This window comes from Scyliorhinus torazame, chromosome 4 (assembly GCF_047496885.1).
Source record: "Scyliorhinus torazame isolate Kashiwa2021f chromosome 4, sScyTor2.1, whole genome shotgun sequence".
NCBI classification, from domain to species: domain Eukaryota; kingdom Metazoa; phylum Chordata; class Chondrichthyes; order Carcharhiniformes; family Scyliorhinidae; genus Scyliorhinus; species Scyliorhinus torazame.
This window is the reverse complement of record NC_092710.1, coordinates 185,342,048-185,365,309: the sequence shown is the minus strand read 5'-3', so window position 1 is coordinate 185,365,309 and position 23,262 is coordinate 185,342,048. Positions and strand designations below refer to the sequence as shown.

At 43.2% G+C, this 23,262-nt stretch overlaps 1 protein-coding gene across 1 annotated transcript in view; it reads right to left on the bottom strand.

Annotated features, from left to right (window-relative positions):
* Window positions 1–22,150, bottom strand: part of rab10 (RAB10, member RAS oncogene family) — a 69,436-nt gene extending 47,286 nt beyond the window's left edge. Inside the window, exon 1 of the mRNA XM_072498982.1 lies at window positions 21,652–22,150. Within this exon, the coding sequence (XP_072355083.1) occupies window positions 21,652–21,778 (127 nt within the window). The 5' untranslated portion in view covers window positions 21,779–22,150. The remainder of the gene's footprint in view (window positions 1–21,651) is intronic.
* Between the last annotated feature and the right edge of the window lie 1,112 nt (window positions 22,151–23,262).

Sequence of the window (23,262 nt, the reverse complement as noted above, 5' to 3'; positions counted from 1 at the left end):
CACCACGTAAGTAGGAGTAAGTTGGCTAAAGTAGATTGGGGAGCAATATTCAATGATGGCTATAGAAAGGCAATTAAATATTATGAATTAATAATGCACAATTATACCTTGCCTTGAAAAAAGTGGCTAACAGGTTAAAGATAGTAGTTGATGAAAGAGGATTAAGTTTCCAAAAGAGTAACTAACAAGCATAAGGACTGGGAGCATCTTAGAATTCAGTAAGAAAGGATCACAAAATCAACAAAAAGATTAAACGAAAACAAACAAGCAACAGGCAAAGTAAACATTGACCCCGTAGAGGCAGAGACTGGAGAAATAATGGGAGAATCTAAGAAATGGCAGAGGTAAGTATTGGGTAAATGTCTATCTTCACAGAAGGCAAAGAATGGGCAAAAAGTAACCAGTATAAGAAATAGCCTCATTCATTTCACCAGGACCAAGTGGTGACAAATCCATGAGCAGGACCAGAACCTGACTTTTTTTTTTTTAGAAGAGATAGCTGCAGAGAAAATGAATATATTGGTTTTGATCTTCTAATCCATATTCTGCAATGTAGCAAATGTCATGCTGTTTTTTTTTTGGGGGGGGGGGGGGGGCGGTTGGAAGAGAGAAGGGAATAGGAGCAAAGGATACTGGGTTTGATCTTCTAATCCATATTCTGCAATGTAGCAAATGTCACCCTGTTTTTTTTGGGGGGGGGGGGTGAAAGAGAAGGGAGTAGGAGGAGCAAAGGATACTAGAATGTATTAAAAGTAAGTAGTCACCAAACTCCAAACGACCATCGGCTGCATTCCCGTTTGAAGAGGGGGGGAGGGGGGGAAGAGGGGGAGAGAAAGAGTGCAAGAGTGCGCTCAGGCGATAGGTTGAGATTTGATTTGATTGTCACATGTACCAAAGTACAGCGAAAAGTATTTTTCTGCAGCCAAGAGAACGTACACAGTATGTACATAGTAGACAAAAAGAATAATCAACAGAGTACATTGACAAACGGTGATTGGTTACAAGGGGCAGAACAAGGGGCCAAACAAAGCAAATACATGAGCAAGAGCAGCATAGGGCGTCGTGAATAGTGTTCTTACAGGTAACAGATCAGTCCGAGGGACAGTCGTTGAAGAGTCTTGAAGAAGCAATCCCTATGTCTGGATGGGCGGGTCTTCAGACTTCTGTACCTTCTGCCTGATGGAAGGGTCTGGAAGAAGGCAATGCCTGGGTGGGAGGGGACTCTGATAATGCTGTCTGCCTTCCTGAAGCAGCGGGGGGGTGTAGACAGAATAAATGTGAGGGTGGCGAGCATGTGTGATGCGTTGGGCTGAGTTCACCACACTCTGCAGTTTCTTGCGATCTTGGACCAAGCAGTTGCCATACCAAGCTTTGATGCAGCCGGATAGGATGCTCTCTATCGCACATCTGTAGAGGTTTGAGGATCGAAGCAGACATGCCAAATTTCTTTAGCTTCCGTTGGAAGTAGAGACGTCATTGGGCTTTTTTGTGTTGCATCAACGCGAGTGGACCAGGACACTGGTTGGTGGTGATCCCCAGGAACTTAAAGCTATCAACAGAGCCTGCATGAATAACCTCAGTCAGTATGGGAATTGAACCCATGCTGTTGGCCTTGCTCTGCATCACAACCCAGCTGTCCGGCCAACTGAGCCTGTTATTTATCAATGACTTAGATAAGGGGCTTGAGCATAACGTATCCAAGTTTGCTCAGAATGTAAGCTGCGAGGAAGACAACAGGCTGAGAAGGATTCAGACAGGTTAAAATGAGTGGGAAAGAACATGACAAGATGGAACAAGAACTTGCATTCATATCGTGCCATTCATGACACGACACCTCAAAGCAGTTTGCAGGCAATTAAATACTTTTGAGCTATAGTCACTGTTGTAATGCAGGAAATGCAACACCAAGTTGCAGACACCAAATTCTCACAAACAGCAATAGGAGTAGAGAATCAGAATTTCTACAGTGCAGGAGGCCATTCAGCCCATCGAATCTGCACTGACCCTTTGAATGAGCACACTGTCCACCCTGCCCTATCCCAGTAATCCCATAACCTAACCTGCACATGCCTGGACATTAAAGGGCAATTTAGCATGGTCAATCCACCCAACCCGCACATCTTTGGACTGTGGGAGGAACCGGAACCGGGTCCCTGGAGCTCTGAGGCAGCAGTGCTAACCACTGTGCTATCCACAGATCATGAGATGTTGTGTTCATTGAGGGATAAATATTGGTCAGGACACCAGGGATAATGCCCCTGCTCTTGTTCCAAGTAGTATTACAGGATCTTTCAATCCACCCAAACAGCCAGAACAAATCTTGGTTTAATGCTTCATCTGAAAGACAGCACCCCCAGCGTTGTGTTCCATCAGAGTACTGGGCTAATGGTAAGATTCTTGGCAGTGTGGATGAGCAGAGAGATCTCGGTGTCCATGTACATAGATCCCTGAAAGTTGCCACTCAGGTTGAGAGGGTTGTTAAGAAGGCGTACGGTGTGTTAGCTTTTATTGGTAGAGGGATTGAGTTTCCGAGCCATGAGGTCATGTTGCAGCTGTTCAAAACTCTTGTGCGGCCGCATTTGGAGTATTGCGTGCAATTCTGGTCGCCGTATTATAGGAAGGATGTGGAAGCATTGGAAAGGGTGCAGAGGAGATTTACCAGAAGGTTGCCTGGTATGGAGGGAAGATCTTATGAGGAAAGGCTGAGGGACTTGAGGCTCTTTTCATTAGAGAGAAGGTTAAGAGGTGACTTAATTGAGGCATACAAGATGATCAGAGGATTAGATAGGGTGGACAGTGAGAGCCCTTTTCCACGGGTGGTGATGTCTAGCACGAGGGGACATAGCTTTAAATTGAGGGGAGATAGATATAAGACAGATGTCAGAGGTAGGTTCTTTACTCAGAGAGTAGTAAGGGCATGGAATGCCCTGCCTGCAACAGTAATGGACTCGCCAACACTAAGGGTATTCAAATGGTCATTGGATAGACATATGGACGATAAGGGAATAGCGTAGATGGGCTTTAGAGTGGTTTCACAGGTCGGCGCAACATCAAGGGCCGAAGGGCCTGTACTGCACTGTAATGTTCTATGTTCTATCAGTACTTCACTGGAGTGTCAACCTTGATTTTTGTTCACCAATCCAGAGAATGGGACTTAAATTCAGGACCTTATGATTTGGAACACAGGACTTTGATGATTTAAATGCGAGTGCACTATTAGCAGAACATGACTGACATACAAATGAACACATTTTGGTCAGAAAATTAGAAAAGTAGAGTATTTTTTAAACAGAGAGAGAAATTAGAAAACTTAAAGGGATCGGTTGTCCGTGTTCCTGAATCAAAGTTAACATACGATACAGGAGACAATTGGGACGACAAATGGTATATTTCAAATCAATTGAAATACAAGAACAAAGATGTCTTACTGCAGTTATTGAGCCTTGGGCAAGGCCTAATCTGGAATATTATGTACAGTTTGTCTCCAATGGAGGATACACTTGCCTTAGAGGAAATGCAAAGATCCAATAGATTGGTTCCTGGTCAGAAGCAATGGTTCCTGGTCAGAAGCAATTGAAACTCTGGGGAATACGGACCCAGTCTGCTAAAAAAGCTTGATCTTGGTTTTGGACAATGCTCAGCACAAGATAAAATGGTGGTCCTTAAGGATTGCAAAAAGGACACATGTATTTATTCGAATTATTCTAGAGAATTACAAAGATTCTGAGCTGTAGATGCTCAGCGAAGTATATTTTTTTAAAAAAAATTTATATAGAGTATCCAATTAAATTTTTCCAATTAAGGGGCAATTTAGCATGGCCAATTCACCTACCCTGCACATCTTTTGGGTTGTGGGGGGCGAAACCCACAGAAACACAGGGAGAATATGCGAACTCCACACGGACCGTGACCCTGAGCTGGAATTGAACCTGGGACCACGGCGCCATGAGGCAACCGTGCTAACCACTTGCTGTCCCTCAGCTAAGTACATTAAAAGGTGAGAACATGCAAGAGAACATTTATACAAGAGCGATTGAGATTATACTAATACAGAATAGCACCTCATCACATCTCAAGTGCATTACAACTGCACTTTGTGCAAGTGCAACAATTTATGTAGGCAAAGTGATTACAAAATTACTCTGCAGTACAAGCTGCTACTGCTTGCGCATGTCTCTATTGAAAGGAAACAGTTTGACAAATCCTACAAATATTAATGCAATTCTGCCCAGCAACCTCTGAACGATTGATGACATTCCTATTACAAACATCAGTCATAGTGGAAGTTCAAGAAGAATATATCAGCCTGCAAAGTTCCTTAGACTCAGGTTTAATGCAGATTGCACAGGCATAGAGATCACAACTGTAAAGAAGTCTTTCAGCAGACATCAAATGACTGTTGAAATTGGCAACATTTTCTGCTTGTGCCTCAATTGTGCAAACAACCATGGCCAAACTAACACCTTGCAAACACCATTAATTCAGTCCCTTAGATCAGGGGGCTTCTAACTAGCATTCTGGCCAACATTTGGGGAAATTAAGGTAATTAAAAGGTACAATACAAATAGATACATATATAGGAGCAGGAGGAGGCCTTTTGGCACTTCGAGCCTGCTCCGCCATTGATCACGATCATGGCTGATCATCAAACTCAATAGCCTAATCCTGCTTTCTTCCCATTACCTCTTGATCCCATTCGCCCCAAGTGCTATATCTAACCACCTCATGGATATATTCAATGTTTTAGCATCAACTACTTCCTGTGGTAATGAATTCCACTCTTTGGGTGAAGAAATGTCTCCTCATCTTTGTCCGAAATGATTTATCCTGAATCCTCAGACTGTGACCCCGGTTCTGGACGCACCCATCATCGGGAACATCTTCCCAGCATCTAACCTGTCTAGTCCTGTTAGAATTTTATAAGTTCCCACTCATTCTTCTGAACCCCAGCGAGAACAATCCTAACCTCGTCAATCTCTCCTCATAACAGTCCTGCCACCCCTGGATTCAGTCTGGTCGCTGCACTCCCTCAAGAGCAAGAACATCCTTCCTCAGAAAAGGAAACCAAAACTGCACACAATATTCTAGGTGTGGCCTCACCAAGGCCCTGTATAATTACAACACGTCCCTGCTCCTGTACTCAAATTCTCTCGCAATGAAGGCCAACATACCATTAGCCTTCTTTACCACCTGCATGCTTACCTTCAGCGACTGGTGTACAAAGACACCCAGGTCTCGCGGCACACTCCCCTCTCCCAATTTACAACCATTAGGTAGTAATCTGCATTCCTGTTTTTACTTCCAAAGTGAATAACCTCACACTTATCCAAATTATACTGCTTCTGCCATTGATTTGCCCACTCGCCCAACCTGTCCAGATCATGCTGTAGGATCCCTGCATCCTCATCACAGTTCACCCTCCCACCTAACTTGGTATCATCTGCAAACTTCAGGATGTTATATTTTGTTCCCTCATCCAAATTAATATATATTGCGAATGGCTGGGGTCCCAGCACTCCACTAGTTACTGCCTGCCAATTTGAAAAGGACCCATTAATTCCTACTCTTCGTTTATTCTCTGCCAACCAGTTTTCTATCCACCTCAATACACTTCCCCCAATCCCATGCGCTTTAATTTTGCACAATAATCTCTTATGTGGGACTTTGTCAAACGCCTTCTGAAAGTCCAGATACACATCGACTGGCTCCCCCTTGTCAACTGTACTAGTTACATCTTCAAAGAATTAACAGATTTGTCAAGCATGATTTCCCATTTGTAAATCCATGCCGACTCGGACTGATCCTGCCACTTCTTTCTAAATGTTCCGCTATAAAGTCCTTGATAATGGATTTAAGAATTTTCCCCACTACCGATGTTAGGCTTACTATCATTCTCTGTTTTCTCTCTACCTCCCTTTTTGAATGTTGGAGTGACATTAGCTACCCTCCAATCTGCAGGGACTGTTCCAGAGTCTATAGAATCCCGGATGACCATCAATGCATCCACTATTTCCAGAGCACCTCCTTAAGCACTCTGGGATGCAGATTCTCAGGCCCTAGTGATTTATCCGCCTTCAATCCCATCACTATTTCAAGTATTTCTCCCAAGTAAAGGCACTAATTATATCGGCTCCAAATTTGACAAAGTGCTATACAAGCTAAAATTTTTATCGCTTAAGGGTGTACAGTACTAATTTCAGGACAGCCATTTACCCAATACAATAGGGAGTTTTTTTTTTCAAGATTAAAAAGCCGAATGAAAATGTAGGATGCATCATTATGAACATAAAACACATTTGTGCTCCCAGGGATATGATGACATGGATTTCATGATCAATGACTAATGAATAGCAATAGTCATTCATCATACTTAAACTTTCACTCAGCTTTGGTACTGGAACTTATCGATTAGAAATTCTAAGCAGTGCAAAGCCCTTAACAGGGAATCTAGGACTTGTGGACAGGACAAACAAAAGTATTTCTTAACCCAACAGATTACACGTTTCTTACTGAAACATGGAATGTGAACCAGGAAGCATTGGTTAGAGTAGTTAGTTCAATGTAAAATCAAATAAGGGAGGAGCAGCAAAATTAATTAAAATCTCCAGTAATTAAATTCTGTAGGAATGTGATTCTATGCCTGTAAAAATTAATTTTCAGTAGGTGCGAGTCTGTTTAGCAATTATAACTTATATCACTGACAATGTATTTATACTTGAATGGACAAGTCCTATCATTTTTCACCATGGGGATGTATTGTACAGAGACTTCATTCTAGAGCTTTATCTTAGAACACCTTTAACATCAAGTCACTGGGGAAAAAATTATTGCAAAGCTTCTAAAAGGGGACAGTAACTGAAAGTAACTTCTTTAACTATGCACATTGGATTCTGGAAGCTAATTTACCCTGATAAGAGTGCGGAAAGTCTCACTTTGCCTAGTATTAAAATGATGAGATCAAAGCATTTTATCATCTCCAAAATGTTAGGTTTTGGGTAAAATATCCTAAAAACTGAACATGATAATATAGTATTGACTCAGGGTGGCATAATTGTTCAAACTATACATTATCACTTACAGCTACAGAAATTAAATACCATCTGCAATTATGATAAATAAATTAATACCAATTCTGCAATCTTGGATTAATTTTCTGATTCTATTTCAACTCTGTTTATGATCAGTCAACAATTGTAAACATAGAAGAAAAATGGTCATTTGCTTCAATTAACCTTAAAATGCCCCCAATCTGCTCAAATTGCAATCTCCATTCCAACACCAGATAACTTAGCTACATAACAATCGTTGAAGAGTGCGCAGAGATTTATTCGAATGGCACAAGTGATGAGGGGTTACATTGTATGAAGAAACGTAGTGCAGAGAAGGCCAAGGGAAGAATTGAGAGAGGAGTAAATAAGGAGAAACTGTTCCAAATAGCAGAAAGATCAACCAGAGGATATAGTTAATAATAACAATTGCTTATTGTCACAAGTAGACTTCAATGAAGTTACTGTGAAAAGGCCCTAGTCGCCACATTGTGGCGCCTGTTCGTGGAGGCCGGTACGGGAATTGAATCTGCACTGCTGGCCTTGTTCTGCATTACAAGCCCGCTGTTTAGCCCACTGTGCTAAACCAGCCTGTGTTTTGAACTAATTGGTAAAAGAACGAGAGGCAACACAAGGAAACATTATTTAAGCAAGTGCTAAGGATTTTGCATGCATTTCCTGAAAAAGAATGTAGCAGCAGATTCAATAGTAACAGATAGAAGACAATTGGAACAGATGAACACTCGAGGAAAATTATTTATTTCAAAACAGGGTCGTGGGGTAAGAGCAAGCACATGGGATTAAATTGACAGCTTCAAGAAAAAGCAGACAGAAATATTGGCCAAATGGCCTCCTTCTGTGCAGTGCTATGGCCAATTAAGAAATAAAAATTGGAATGCTAGCCAGGAAATTGGTAGAACTCCCTGCTCCTCATCAATTAGTCTCAAGAAATCTTTTGCAAAGTCCCAAGCTGGCCTTGATTTAACTCATCTGAAAAACATCACCTTCAGCTGTGTAACTCACTCAAATACTGCACTGCAGTGTTAGCCTAGACTATGTTACTCAACAGTGCAGAAAGGAGGCTCAGCCCATTGAGTCTGCACTGGCCCGTGGAAAGAGCACCCAACCCAAGCCCCCACCCTATCCCCATAACCCAGCAGACCCACCAAATCCTTGGGACACCAAGGGCAATTTAGCAAGGCCAATCCACCTAACCTTCACATCTTTGGACTGTGGGAGGAAACCCGGAGCACTCGGAGGAAACCCACGCAGACACGGGGTAAACCGAGTAAAATGTAAACTCCTCAGTCACCCGAGGCTGTAATTGAACCTGGGTCCCTCGAGCTGTGAGGTAGCAGTGCTACCCACTGTGCCACCATGCCACCCTTTGGAGGACTTCAATCACAACTTTCTGACAAAATGCAATATTACCACAAGTTTCAAACTGCTTTCACTCCACTTGTAAAATATGTCAATATGGAGAAGTGAATGGATTTACAGGTGGCCAACTGGGGATAAAAGCATAGAAGTTCAAAATCAGAAGACCACTGAAGTTCAAACTTGTAAAATCAAAATCTTCTCTCTGCACATATTTGATCTTCATTCATTTATTTTTTGTGCTCCACCTGAAGGCAGGTCCTTGACTCACTGTCTGATGCTTCAGTCGGAGTGGGTTTCTTGACAGTTTTTTGTCAGCAGTGATTTGCCATTGCCTTCCACTGTCACAGGTAGTGCAGAGAGGTAGGCCTCAAGTCTACCTCAGCCAAAACGGGGACTGGGCCACTGTGGTGTTATTCTGAACCACTTAAGATAACCAGCCCCATATATTCAATCTACACTCGTGAAAATAGCCAATTTCAATAAATAATAATTTACAACTGGTAATTGTATATTTACTTTGTTAGTTTATAAATAGAATGCATTCTATAAAAAGGTATTTTTAGACATGGACTAAAACTTATTCACCACAATTTCATAGTGTCATTTTTTTCCTAAATTGACATTTTAAGCTTGCAATCTTGGTACAAGAACAAAAAATGCTGGATAAACTCAGCAGGCCTGGCAGCATCTGTGTAGAGGGAAACAGAGTTAACGTTTCAAGTACATCCAACCCTTTTACAGAACTTCCTTTTGTTCTCTTGAGTACAACTTAAAATGAAGATTACTCATAACATTTGACAGAAATCCAGAACTGCAAGTGTGATCAAAATTACAGCATGACAAAATGTTGCAGGAGGAAATATTTTTTCACTGCAGTTATAGGAAATTTTGTAAATACACTTGGAATGCATTCACTCTTGGGCTTAAGGATTTTAGCAGTGAATTTGGAAGTCATCTTTAAACCAAACATCTCTGCAAATCTGCAACTCCCTCTCTCTCCTCACCAGCCTCCTAATTTCCTCACGACACAAAATGTCTTACACCCTTCCTGGTTCCTAGCCAAACTGTAAAATCTGCATTCTGGTCAAATTCATCCATGGCATCATCCAATCTCTCATACATGGCCTTGCCCAATTTCTTCTTCATCCATGTCCTTGCCCAATTTCTTCTTCATCCTCAAACCTGACAATCTGATGGTCAACTTTGAGCATTGACACCCTTGCTGCTAAACTGCACAGCAGTCTGAAAGGTACCACGCAGACATTGTGGCAAACGTGTACGTGGCTCTACAATAAAGCTTTAAAGAGAACACTCACTGAAAAAGATGTGCCCTGCACGAACTTTAAAGGGAATATAGCCCTTTATAAACACCCCCTTGAATTATTTCTCTACTCTTCTTGAAGCCTCCTTAAAATGTTGGGCTGTGCTTTGTCAACTCTCCAATCCTTCAAACCATTATTTTCTGCAATATTTTCAAGTTCTAATAGAGTAGTTGACGGTTTGCATCTAACATGGTTGAATTCTCACCCTCTCCTAGTTTTTCCTCATTTACTCAACAAAATTAGCTATTTCAAAAGAAAAATGGCGATTGATCCAAGCAATAGTACACCATAAAGTGGCTTTCAACACAAAAGTCACAGAATAGGAGTTCCCGTATTTACCTACTAGGCTACATTTTTCTTCATCTTAGGGCGACTTTGGTCTCAAGTGCTCAATACACTTCAGGTATTTTTCTTCCAACAATTTTAAAGATTTTACTGAAAGGTTTCAATGGCTATCATTTTTAAAATAAGTGCACTTTTTCATGAAAGACTGTTGCACACCTTATCATTTCATAATATCACATAACAAAACTGTCAGAATTTACAGCACATTGATGCAGATAATATACTTCATATATATACTTCAGCACGGTAGCATGGTGGTTAGCAACATTGCTTCACAGCTCCAGGGTCCCAGGTTCGATTCCCGGCTTGGGTCTCTGTCTGTGCGGAGTCTGCACGTTCTCCCCGTGTGTGTGTGGGTTTCCTCCGGGTGCTCCGGTTTCCTCCCACAGTCCAAAGATGTGCAGGTTAGGTGGATTGGCTATGCTAAATTGCCCTTAGTGTCCAAAATTGCCCTTAGTGTTGGGTGGGGTTACTGGGTTATGGGGATAGGGTGGAGGTGTGGGCTTGGGTAGGGTGCTCTTTCCAAGGGCCGGTGCAGACTCGATGGGCCGAATGGCCTTCTTCTGCACTGTAAATTCTATGATTCTATGATGATAATCACCCGCACCACAGCTTTAAAGTGACCAATGCAAACCATGTAGTTGATCCAATTTAATTGCATTCTCGGCACCTTTTGGCCCACTTCAACTTCAGTAAATCCTGCCAACCTCATTGTAAATGAATACAGCACTTATAAACTGATGCACTGCTCTCCCCTCTCCCCAAAAGTTTGCAGCCCCACACATGACTGCAGGAATTCAAGGTATGGCCTTAGTGACTTAGAACATAGAACAGGACAGCATAGTACAGGCCCTTCGGCCCACGATGTTGTGCCGATCATTTATCATGATCAATATCAACCGAACTTACATCCCTTCAATTTACTGCTGTCCATGTGCCTGTCCAAGAGTCGCTTAAATGTCCCTAATGACTGACTCCACCACCTCTGCTGGCAGTGCATTCCATGCACCCATCACTCTGTGCAAAGAACGTACCTCTGGCATCTCCCCTACACCTTCCTCCAATCACCTTAAAATTATGTCCCCTTGTGACAGCCATTTCCACCCTGGGGAAAAGTCTCTAGCTATCCACTCTATCCATGCCTCTCATCACCTTGTACACCTCTATCAAATCACCTCTCTTTCTTCTTTGCTCCAGTGAGAAAAGTCCTAGCTCCCTCAACCTTTCTTCATAAGACATGCCCTCCAGTCCAGGCAGCATCCTGGTAAATCTCCTCTGCACCCTCTCCAAAGCATCCACATCCTTCCTATAATGAGGCAACCAGAACTAGACACAACATTCCATGTGTGGTCGAACCAGGATTTTATAAAGCTGCAGCAAAACCTCACGGCTCTTCAACTCAATCCCCCTGTTAATGAAGGCAAACACACCATACGCCTTCTTAACAACCCTATCAACCTGGGTGGCAACTTTGAGGGATCTATGTACGTGGACCCCAAGATCCCTCGGTTCCACACTTACAAGAATCCTGCCTTTAACCTTTTATTCAGCGTTCAAATTCAACCTTCCAAAATGAATCACTTCACATTCATCTAGGTTGAGCTCCATCTGCCACATCACAACCCAGCTCTGCATCCTGTCAATGTTCTGTTGTAACCTGCAACAGCCCTCAACACTATTGACAACTCCACCAACCTTTATGTCATCGGCAAACTTACGAACCCACACTTCCACTTCCTCATCCAAGTCATTTATAAAAACCGCAAAGAGCAGAGGTCCCAGAACAGTTCCCTGCGGGACACCACTGGTCACCGACCTCCAGGCGGAACACTTTCCATCCACTACCACTCGCAGTCTTCTTTCGGCCAGCCAATTCTGTATCCAGGCAGCCAAATTTCCCTGTATCCCATGCCCCCTAACTTTCTGAATGAGCCTACCATGGGGAACCTTATCAAATGCGTTACTGAAATCCATATACACCACATCCACTGCCCGACCTTCATAGATACGTCTTGTCACATCCTCAAATAATTCAATGAAGCTTGTGAGGCATGACCTGCCCCTCACAAAGCCATGCTGACGATTTTTAATCCATCTATGTTTTTCTAAATAATCATACAGATCCCATCTCTCAGAATCCTTTCCAATGCTCACCACAAGACGCAAGACTGACTGGTCTGTAATTCCCAGGGATTTCCCTATTCCCTTTCTTGAACAAGGGAACAACATTCGCCTGCCTCCAATTAGCCGGTACTATTCCAGTGGAGAGCGAGGACGCAATGATCACCGCCAGCGGCGCAGCAATCTCAACCCTCGCTTCCCGTAGGAACCTTGGGGATATCCCATCAGGCCCAGGGGACTTATCTATCCTGATGCTTTTCAAAATTTCCAGCACATCCTCCTTCTTAATATCAACCTGTTTGAGTCTATTAACCTGGCTCACGCTGTTTTCATGAGTAACAAGTTCCTCTCTCTAGTGAATACTGAAGCAAAATACTCATTTAGGGCCTCCCCTATCTCCTCAGACTCTAGGCACAAGTTCCCTCCACTATCCCTGATCGGCTCTACTCTCATTCTGATCATCCTCTTATTTCTCACAGAAGTGTAGAACTCCTTGGGGTTTTCCCTAATCCTTCCCGCCAAGGCTTTTTCATGCCCCTTTCTAGCTCTCCTAAGTCCATTTTGAGTTCCTTCCTGGCTACCTTGTAACCCTCTTAGAGCCATGCCAGATCCTTGCTTCCTCAACCTTACGCAAGTTTCCTTCTTCCTCTCGACTAGAATCTCCACTTCTCTTGTCATCCAAGGCTCCTTCACCCTACCATTCGTTCCTCATCTCAATGGGACAAAACTACCCAGCAAGTGCTCCTTAAACAACCCCCCTCATTACTGTTGTGCATTTCCCCGAGAACAACTGTTCCCACTTTATGCTCCTCAGCTTCTGTCTAATAGCAGTATAATTTCTCCCCCCCCCCCCCATTAAATACCTTCCCATACCGTCTGTTCCTATCCCTCTCCATGACTATGGTAAAGGTCAAGGAGCTGTGGTCACTGTCACTGAAATGCTCTCCCACCGAGACATCGGACACCAGGCCTGGTTCGTTCGCAAGCACCAAATCCAATATAGCCTCCCCCCGAGTTGGCCTATCTACATATTGAGTCAGGAATCTTTTCTGTACACACGTCAAAATCTGCCCCATCCAAACCATTTGCAGTAAGGTGGTTTAGGTCAATATTAGGGATGTTGAAGTCACCCATGACAACAACTGTTACTTCTGCACCTTTCCAAGACCTGCCACCCAATCTGTTCCTCTATCTCTCTGCTGCTATTGGGGGGGGGGGTTTATAGAAAACTCCCAAAGAAGTGACTGCTCCTTTCTTGTTTCTGACTTCCACCCATACTGACTCAGTAGACAAACCCTCCTCGACTACCTCCTTTTCTGTAGCTGTGATGCACTCCCAAATCAACACTGCAATTCTTTTACCTCCCTCCCTATTCTTCGGAAAACATCCAAACCTCGGAAAATCTAACAACCATTCCTGCCCCTGTGAAATCCATGTCTCTGTAATGGCTACAACATTGTAGTTCCAAGTACTGATCCATGATTTAGGTTCATCTCCCTTATTCAGGATACCCCTTGCATTGAAAAAGACACTTTAACCGATTTGACTGAGTGCAACCTTGCCCTATGAACAGTCTATCCTTCCTCAGACTCCCTGCATACTATTTCTGCCTGTTCGACAGCTACCCCATCCTCTGATCCATAGCTCTGGTTCCCATCCCCCTGCCAAACTAGTTTAAACACTCCCGAAGAGCTCTAGCGAACCTCCCACCCAGGATATTGGTGCCCCTCCAGTTTAGGTGCAATCCATCCTTCATGCACAGGTCCCACCTTCCCCAGAAGGTATCCCAATGATCCACGTATCTGAAGCCTTCCCTCCTGCACCACCCCTGATCCACATGTTCAGCTGCACTCGCTCTCTGTTCCTTGCCTCACTTGCATGTGGCACCGGTAGCAATCCTAAGATTACTACTCTGCTTGTCCTGCTCTTTAGCTTCCAACCTAACTCCCTAAAATCACTTTTTAGATCCTCATCCCCTTTCTTAGCTACGATGTTGGTGCCTATGTGCACCACGACTTTTGGTTGCTCCCCCTCCCCCTTTGGAATCCTGTAGACTCGATCCGAGACATCCCTGACCCTGGCAGCAGGAGGCAACATACCTTCCGGGAGTCTCATTCGCGACCACACAATCTCCTAGCCATTCCCCTAACCTTCCGGGAGTCCCATTCGCGACCACACAATCTCCTAGCCACTCCCCTAACCATCGAGTCTCCCATCACTATTCCTTTTCTATTCTCCCCCTTCCCTTCCAAGCCACAGAGTCAGGCTCAGTGCCAGAGACCTGTCCGCTAGTGCCTTCCCTCAGTAGGCCACCCCCCCAACAGCATCGAAAACAGTATACTTGTTTTGAAGGGGAACGGCCACGGGGGATCCCGGCACTATCTGCCCATTCCTTTACCTTCTCCTGACTGTAACCCAGCTACTCTTGTCGTGCACCTTGGGTGTGGCTACCTCCCTGTAACTCCTCTCTATTCCCCCCCCCCTCCCCCCCCCCCCCCACGGATGATCCGAAGTTCATCCAGCTCCAGTTCCCTAACGTGGTCTCTGAGGAGCTGGGGTTGGGTGCACTTCCACAGGCGTAGTCAGCGGGGACACCAGTGGTGTCTCTCACCACCCACATCCTACAGGATGAGCATGCAACTGCCCTAGCTTTCACCCTCTCCGAATTCCCAAAGAGATTTAAAAGGAAAAAAAAGATTAAACGACCGTTAGACACTTAAAATATATATTTTGCCGCTACTCTCTCAAGTGAACTCTCTAAAATTGGTGATTCTGCTAAATGATACAAAGATAACTTGCTGCCCCCCCCCCCAAAAAAAAAAATACAACCCAACAACTTTTACGTTACAGAATGTAGCTGGCCTTTGAACCAACTGGAACTCCACCCTCAGACTCTGCTCCCAGTCAGCTGCATTCTCTAAACTCCCGGCTCCCTTCACGCTCTTTAAGGAAATGTAGGAAATGAAATGCAAGGAGCACCTTGCTCCCTCCTCGCCCAACTCCCTTAGTCACCAAACTCTCACTATAATACTAATGCACCCAAATTCAGTACTCCAGTGCAAACCAAGTCAGCACTGTAAAATGGCTCACCTTTACACTGCCTCTGAAAACTGGCTTAATCCAATTAACTAATTAACAAGCTGCAGCTGCAAGTAGAGCCTGAGTGAACTCTGTTTAAAGCTGGTTTAAAACTCAACTTAAAAATTGCTGTTTGGGTTAGAAGGTAAGTTACAAAATAAAAGACCCTAGAGTTTAGATAAAAATGAACCCTTAATATCCCCCAGTCACCAAACTCTCACTATAGCATTCTAATTCAGCACTCCAGTGCAAACAAACTTAAAATATTACAATTGACAACCTCAAAATTATAACCCATTTTATTTAAAATTTTCCCCATCTTAGCCATGTGGCAGATGGAAGCCTGTAGAACAATTTCATGCATCAGGATAAAAAGAACTGTATGACATCAACTAAAATTTGAGCAGAGGCAAATCTGTCATTTGAGACCAAGGCCTCTTAAAATAAAATGCACATTTGAGACTTTAGTGAAGACAAATCAAAGGTAACAGTATTACCTTCAAAACAGGTCCCAAATAACACTACACTCCTGGCATATAAATCAACAAACTATTCTCGTCACCCACAACTCCTCCCCCAACAGCACGGTAGCACAGTGGCTAGCACTGTTGCTTCACAGCTCCAGGGTCCCAGGTTCGATTCCTGGCTTGTCTGTGCAGAGTCTGCACTTTCTCCCTGTGAATGCGCGGGTTTCCTCCGGGTCCTCCAGTTTCCTCAGTCCAGAGATGTGCAGGTTAGGTGGATTGGCCATGCTAAATTGTCCTTAGTGTCCCAAAAAGGTTAGGTGGGGTTACCGGGTTATGGTGGAGGTGTAGGCTTAGGTACACCACCAAGGGGCGTTGCAGACCCGATGGGACGAATGGCCCCCTTCTTCACTGTAAATTCGATGATTCTATGATTCCCAACCCAATCCCTGACAGTGTGATAAGTGCTGACTGAATGCGGACTTTGTATACTACATCACGTTTGACTTGTTGATTATAACAGGCTCGGGGAAACCCTGTTTTTCAGTTAATTAATGCACTGAAATATTTATCAGAAAGTATGGGTCAAAGATTAGCAACAGAAACTCTTGCAAAAAATTACAAACTGCCTTCATCCACAAATTCTCACAATTAAGAACTATTCTACAATCATCTTTGGTTGAAATGTATCCATTAGGTTCAAAAGGAATCCTCTAGGCCAATGCCATTGCCGGACAGGTCCAGAAGTCAATAAGCTAAAGGCCATGTGAAAAATCAGATGAAAGCACAGCATTGGCAGTATTCTTCCATAAAATGGTCTGAAATGCAATTCTGCATACATAGAATGTTTTTGTGAACCAGTTTACTGGAATATTGTGATTCTCCACCATATTCCCCAACTAATGGCAAGGCTGCTTGTATTTTTAAACAGCAGCTTTAATGGGCGTTAAAAATGGCAATAGTCTTGGGTGTCAAAAACCAGCTCCTAACCTTGTGTTTTTCGAAAGGTGACTAATGGAATCTCATTCCTCTGTGCTCACTCCAAGTACTCCAGAATGTAAATACTTGTCTACCCACAAGGGAATCCTCCGGAGACTAAAAACCATTTAAGAACTTGGCAACAACTGAAGGTTATATGAACCATAGCTGCACACAGATCTGTACTGCTGCAAGTCAAAAACGTAAAAGCTCCATTTCACCCAAGTGTGACAGCTAAAGGATACATGGGGGCTTGCATACAAATACTGTCTTGGGCTCCATCCCACAGTTGCCTGCTGGAATTTCAATCTCAAAATCATTGCAATGGAGTCCATCTTCGTTCATCTATAGATAATTGCAACAATGCAATGTCTTACCTTTTGCTACCAAGATTTCTACCGTGAACATTCAATTTGAAAGTCCATTTTTAGACACTACAACAGTCCAAAATTTCTAATATACACGACACGAAATACACACTGGAGCACAACTGACCAGTCATGAGGAAGCCTAGCCATGTCAAAATTTTGAATTAAATAATTTACTTATTCAACTTTAAAAATTTTCAAAAAGTCCAATTTCCCCAGCAGTCCAGATCAAGCTTCTGTATAAAGCATTCCAAGCCAATTTAAACTCCGACACCATTTCCTACTCGAATAATTTTTGAATTTACCCACTCAATACCATCTGCTTGCCTTATCCACCTCCATAAAGAAACTATAAAGCACCTATTCACAATCACAGGATACCCAAAAGCACCTCACAGCCAATGAAGTACTATTAAAGTGATGTCATTACCATAATGTAGGAAACAGCAGCCAATTTGCACAAAGCAAACAGCAATGGGATAATGACCAGTCAATTCTGGAGGCAAAAATATTGGTCACGACTACAGGCAGAAATTGTCCTGAAAATAACGCCAAGGGACTTTTTTGTTGGCACACCTCAGTTTCTAACTTTGGGGCAGTACTTATCCATTTGTTCAATACTCAAATCCTGACATGACTGAACAGGTCTCTTTTTGAGATGAATTAGGCTAGCAAATTATATGGCAGTAGCATGATTTCCACAGTGTAATTCAACATTCTATCCACTTGCATCCAGAATACAAGTTCAAGATTTTAAGCCTATGCATGGTTAGATGGGAGAGTTAGTGGCATCCCCCTCTCAAAGTGGTTCACTTGCCACCTGAACTATGGGTTAAGCAGCGAGTTATGGTGGCAAGAGCCAAGATTAGTCCAATAGCACAATACGCTTAAGAAATTCATCGGAACTGATGGACACTAATACACCTCGTAACTTGCAATTATTTATTCAATACCAGAGGGCACTGGTCTTCAACTTGGGATGTAAACCTTCCCTTTTGTTCTTTATCCACTTTACCCCAATTCACCTTCCGAAAACCGATTTCATGTTGAACTCTTCCCAGTGTTGATGAAAGGTTGACCACAAACATCAACTCTTCCTCCCTTCAGATACTGCCCGACCTGCAGAGCATTTACAGCATTTTTGGTTTTTATTTCCGGTATTCAACATCTGCAGTTCTTTACTTTTGTCACCCTTATGCTCCCCCAGTGTGAAATAGAAGTTTTCTACAAAACCAAATCACAATCAATGTATTGTTGGATTCTTGGTTAAACACTTGCAAAAACTAAGGACTCCAACCCAGACCAAGTTGCCATTTTGCACCCTCAAAGAACACTTAGCGGCTTCATAAAGAACCTGGATGAAGCACTTCTGGCACCTACTCATCTTCTGCTTAAATGCATTTGTTTATGCCACCAACTATGACAATTTATTCAGAGCAAAGGAGGGGGTTAAAAGTTATATCGACTTCATAATGACAATCTTGTTGGCGGGAGGTTTTTGGAACAATTTGCATTCATATAGTATCTTGAATATAGTAAAACATATTACAGTGCTACACAGGAGCATTATCAGGAAAAAATTATGGAGCCACATACAAGGCATTAGGGCAGGTGACCAAATGATTGTTCAAAGAAATCGGTTTTAAGAAACATCTTACAAGAGAAGGAAATTTTACTTATGGCTGCATTTTCTGCCAATGCTGTGCATTCTTTAAAATTAATTTATAGGATGTGGGAGTCACTAGCTAGGCCAGCATTTATTGTCCATCTATAGTTGCCCTTGCAAAGGTGGTAGTGAACTGCCTTCTTGAACTGCTGCAGTCCATATGGTGCAGGTACACCCTCAGTGCTATTAGGAGTGTGTGTCAGGATTTTGACCCAGCGACAGTGAAGGAATGATAATACATTTCCAGGTCAGCATGATCAGTGACTTAGAGGAGAGCCTCCAGGTGGTGGTGTTCCCAGGTATCTGCTGCCTTTATCCCTCTGGATGGTAGCATCATAACTTTGAAAGATGCTGCCCAAGGAATGCACAGTTGCATGCAGATGGTAGACCCAGGTTAGCAGTCACCAGCTTTACAGGGAACAATGTGCAGCAGGGTGCATGAGTAGCCACCATCTTTAAAGGGGCAATGTTCAGCAGGGTGCAATCGCCATCATCCTGTCTCAGGCAGCAACAGGAGAGAATGTTGTAAATTTATTTCCTGGACTGACGGTAACGGATTTTGGAAACTCCTTTTATCGGAGACTAGAAGGGAAGGATATGCAGACAGCAAAGTGAAATCTTTTTTTAGTGGGAAATTTTACTGCAGTCATGTTAGTCAGTGTTCATAAACTGTGTCTCACAATCCACTTGCATTACTAGGATAATAAGTGTTAGACTATGCAGGCACCAGCAGTGAAATTATTGGATCTCCACACATTCACAGGCCAGTACGCATGAGCCCTGATATGGACTTCCAGAAGACATTCGATAAAGTACCTCCAAGAGACTGCAAGCTAAAGTTAAAGCTCATGGAATTGAAGACAAATTGACTGGGTTCGTTAGGAAAGGCTCCATAAACAGAGTTGAGATAACAGCAGGAACTCTAATTGAAAGGATGAGACTTTGGCACGTCCGGCAAGGATCCGAGTTGGGACCAAACTATTCACGGTCTTTATTTAGGTGATGGTGGAAATATATATATATAATATATATATATATATCAAAGCCTGGCAAGGGAGCATAAAATTATCAAGGGATATTGATAAGATTAAGTCAATGGGAAAAACTGTGGCAAATAGATTTCAGCATAAGCAAACATGAATTCTTGACTTTTGACCGAGAAAAGTATTCCATTTTTTTAAAAAAATGATAAAAAGACAGCGACAAGGGGTTCAAAGAGATTTGGGGTGGGGGCACGTACAGCTATCAAAACCTTCTGAATAGAATGTTGGCCTTTAAATCTAGAGCGGACTAGAATACAAGGAAACAGTCATGTTACAGTTATACAAAGCCCCAGTTAGAACACAGAGAAATTCTGGCCTTGAAGGAAGTGCATCATAAATTTACTACAATGGCAACTGGACACCATTAGGAGGATAGATTACATAAACTAGGGGTATAACCTCTGGAATATTAATGGGAAAAATGTGATTTAATTAAAGTTTAAGTTAAAGGGAACAGTTGGGGAGGATAGGAAATAACTGTTTCCGCTGATTGAGGGTCCAAGAAAAGGTAATTGTGTCAAAATTAGAGCTAGATCTTTCAGGAATGAACAAGGAAACACTTCTTCATGCAGAGTGGTAGGTGTTTGGAATTCTCTTCCACCAACACAGATCAATTGTTAATTTCAAATCTGAGACTTGGATACTGTAGATATCAAGGGATCCCACTCACAAAACAATTGAAACCCAGAGGGCACTGATTTAAAGTACTTGAAAAAACCAAAAGAGACACAGGGAAAACTTTTCCACATACCGAGTGGTTACGGTTTGGAATGCAGTGCCTGAGGTTATGACGTAGGCACGTTCAATCAAACAGAATTATACTTATCTGAAAAGGAAGAATGTGCAGGGTTACAGGGAGAAGGCAGGGAATGACTCGAGGCAAATTGTCCATTCAAAAAGCTGTTGCAGATATGGTGACCCAAGTGACCCCACCCCTTTCTGTTCTGTAACAATTCTGTGATATGGAGTCAGGTCCCTGATCTGCCATGATTTCAGAGAATGGCAGAACAGGCCTAAAGGGTAAACTGCAGGTTTGATCTAGAATACCCTGCTCATGGCTAATCTCACACAAATTAATAATTAAGCTATAGTAGCTAGGTGGTATCACTTTCTCCGATTAGACCATGTTGGTTAACTAAAAAGTTAGATATACACTACACTTAAATGAATAATATTTTAATTTGAAAAAATTTCAAGACCATTCATAAATGTGCATAAATTCATATTCAGAGATTAAATCTCCAGAAGGCAACTAGTTTACCATTAAAACTTGACCTTTTCTCAGGTAAATGCCCCAAACCAGCTCAAAAGACATTTGATTTAATAAACAAGGCCATTTTTAGGAGTGCATTTTTAAAAAAATTACAGCAGCACTGCTCGAGAGGAGAAACACCCAAGTGAGAAGCTGTCAGCATTCGCAGCCTTTCCCAAAAGATCTCGAGATATCAACCACGAGGTTTAAACACAAATAACAGCACGGTTTAAAATGCAAGATGCTCCAGAAATCAATGACAGTCATATCTGTATAAAAGACGTTTTGTAAAAAACATGAAAAATGCTCCAAATATCACTTCCGCACATAAACCTACAGAATATCCTTAACCTCGGGGAAACAGAATTGTGATGGACACATTAACAGATTAAAATACCTCCACTCCACCCCCCACGAAGTTCCACTGCATTGCACTGGAGTACCCTGTTATTTGCAGGGGAAAAACGTATACAAGGCCCAACACTACCCTCGGACGGCCGCCCATCGCCTCCAACCAGTCCAGCAACTAAATAAAACTGGGCCAACAGCAGTGACCGCTGTCTGTCCGTCCCTCCCTCATTCACTCACCTATAGTAGAGATAAAAGTGGTGTTAAAGGCGTCATCCGAGAACCTGAAAAGGACGCAGGTTTTCCCCACCCCGGAGTCTCCGATCAGCAGCAGCTTGAACAGTAAATCGTAGGTTTTCTTCGCCATAATCCCTCCCTCGCTGAGCTATGAACTGGGGCGAGGAGAGTTCTCTTTTTTTTTGAGAACAAAATGGCGCCTCTGTCTGTGTCTCTCTCTCTTTCACTTTAATACCGTTCCGGCCGCAACAAGTTAGATGCCATGAATGTCCATTGAGCGGCCTGTTTAAATAAACACACACCGGCAGGCCACCCAAGTCCCCTTCGTTAAACTTTTATTTTCCTCTGTCGCTTTTAACTTCGCTAAGACATTCGGGAGCCGCAGAAAGAATTTCATTCAACGTCGATGTCAATACATCCTTGCCTTGCCTCCCCACCTCCTCACTAACACCAGGGCCCTGCGCCGCCCTCTTCCCTCCCCTGCCCACCAGCGCGCGACCCGTTGCAGCCGGAAGTCCCACCCACATCTGCATTGGGCGTGCTCTCATTGGCCCAAACTGTGGAGGGGGGGAAGGGCGGGGACGCGGCAGGCGTCGATCTGTCAATCACCCGGCCAGCTCCGCTGGCTCCTTGTCCCCGATTGTCGGAACAGATGATGTCATTGGGGCGTGATCGATCGCGCATGCGGATTCTCCCCTTCGCCCATAAAAGATGGGCGTGTGAGAGAGAGGGAGACCTGATTCAGAACATCATCTGGCCAGCAACACGACCTCCTGACTGCACCCGAAGTCAACTGACAGCCTATGTTATTTTAATCACCTTGCTTTCGTCAATTCCTGTCCAGCAATTCCTCTTTGGGAAATTGCATTATGTTTTAAATTAGGCGTCATTGCAGCGCATTATGGGGCAGTATAGGTTACAACATGCGTTTTTAATTCTGAATGCCATTAAAAGTTTTGCAGCTGGTTCTTGGCCGACATTGCGGTCTGGCATGGAGCAGCATCCAAGTATAATCATTGGTTGAAATTTCACAAAAGAAGCCAAGCTAAAAGCACCTAAACTAATGTTATGTCTTGTGGCTCCAAGATGTTGAAAATAATAACACTTTTGGGGTCAAAATTCTGGAACTTTCTTCAAATGTATTATCTATATGTTGTGGAGTGATGCACTGTTCAATGCACAGATTTAAGTGCAGTAGTGAGTGATGTGACACTCAGGATACTTAGTTTCACAAGCATACAAACAAACACATAAATGAATTGGGAGCAGTGTTATATGTATTATGATAAGACACGTAAAATAGAGGTATATGGGTAAATCCCTGCCTGCTGGCTCCGCCCAGTAGGCGGTGTATAAATGTGTGTGCCCGCCGGTGCTGCAGCCATTCTGATTCCAGCTACAGGAGGCACAACATCTTTGCTCAATAAAGCCTCGATTATTCCACTACTCTCGACTTTGTGGTAATTCATAGTGCATCAATTTATTGCGCAAAGATTTTTAAAACGATGGATCTTCGCATCAAGCCTGATCGCCTGCAGCTGACTCCTCAAGCAGCCAACGCTACGTCCGCTTTTGACCTCTGGTTAGCCTGCTTCGAAGGCTACCTCCGAACAT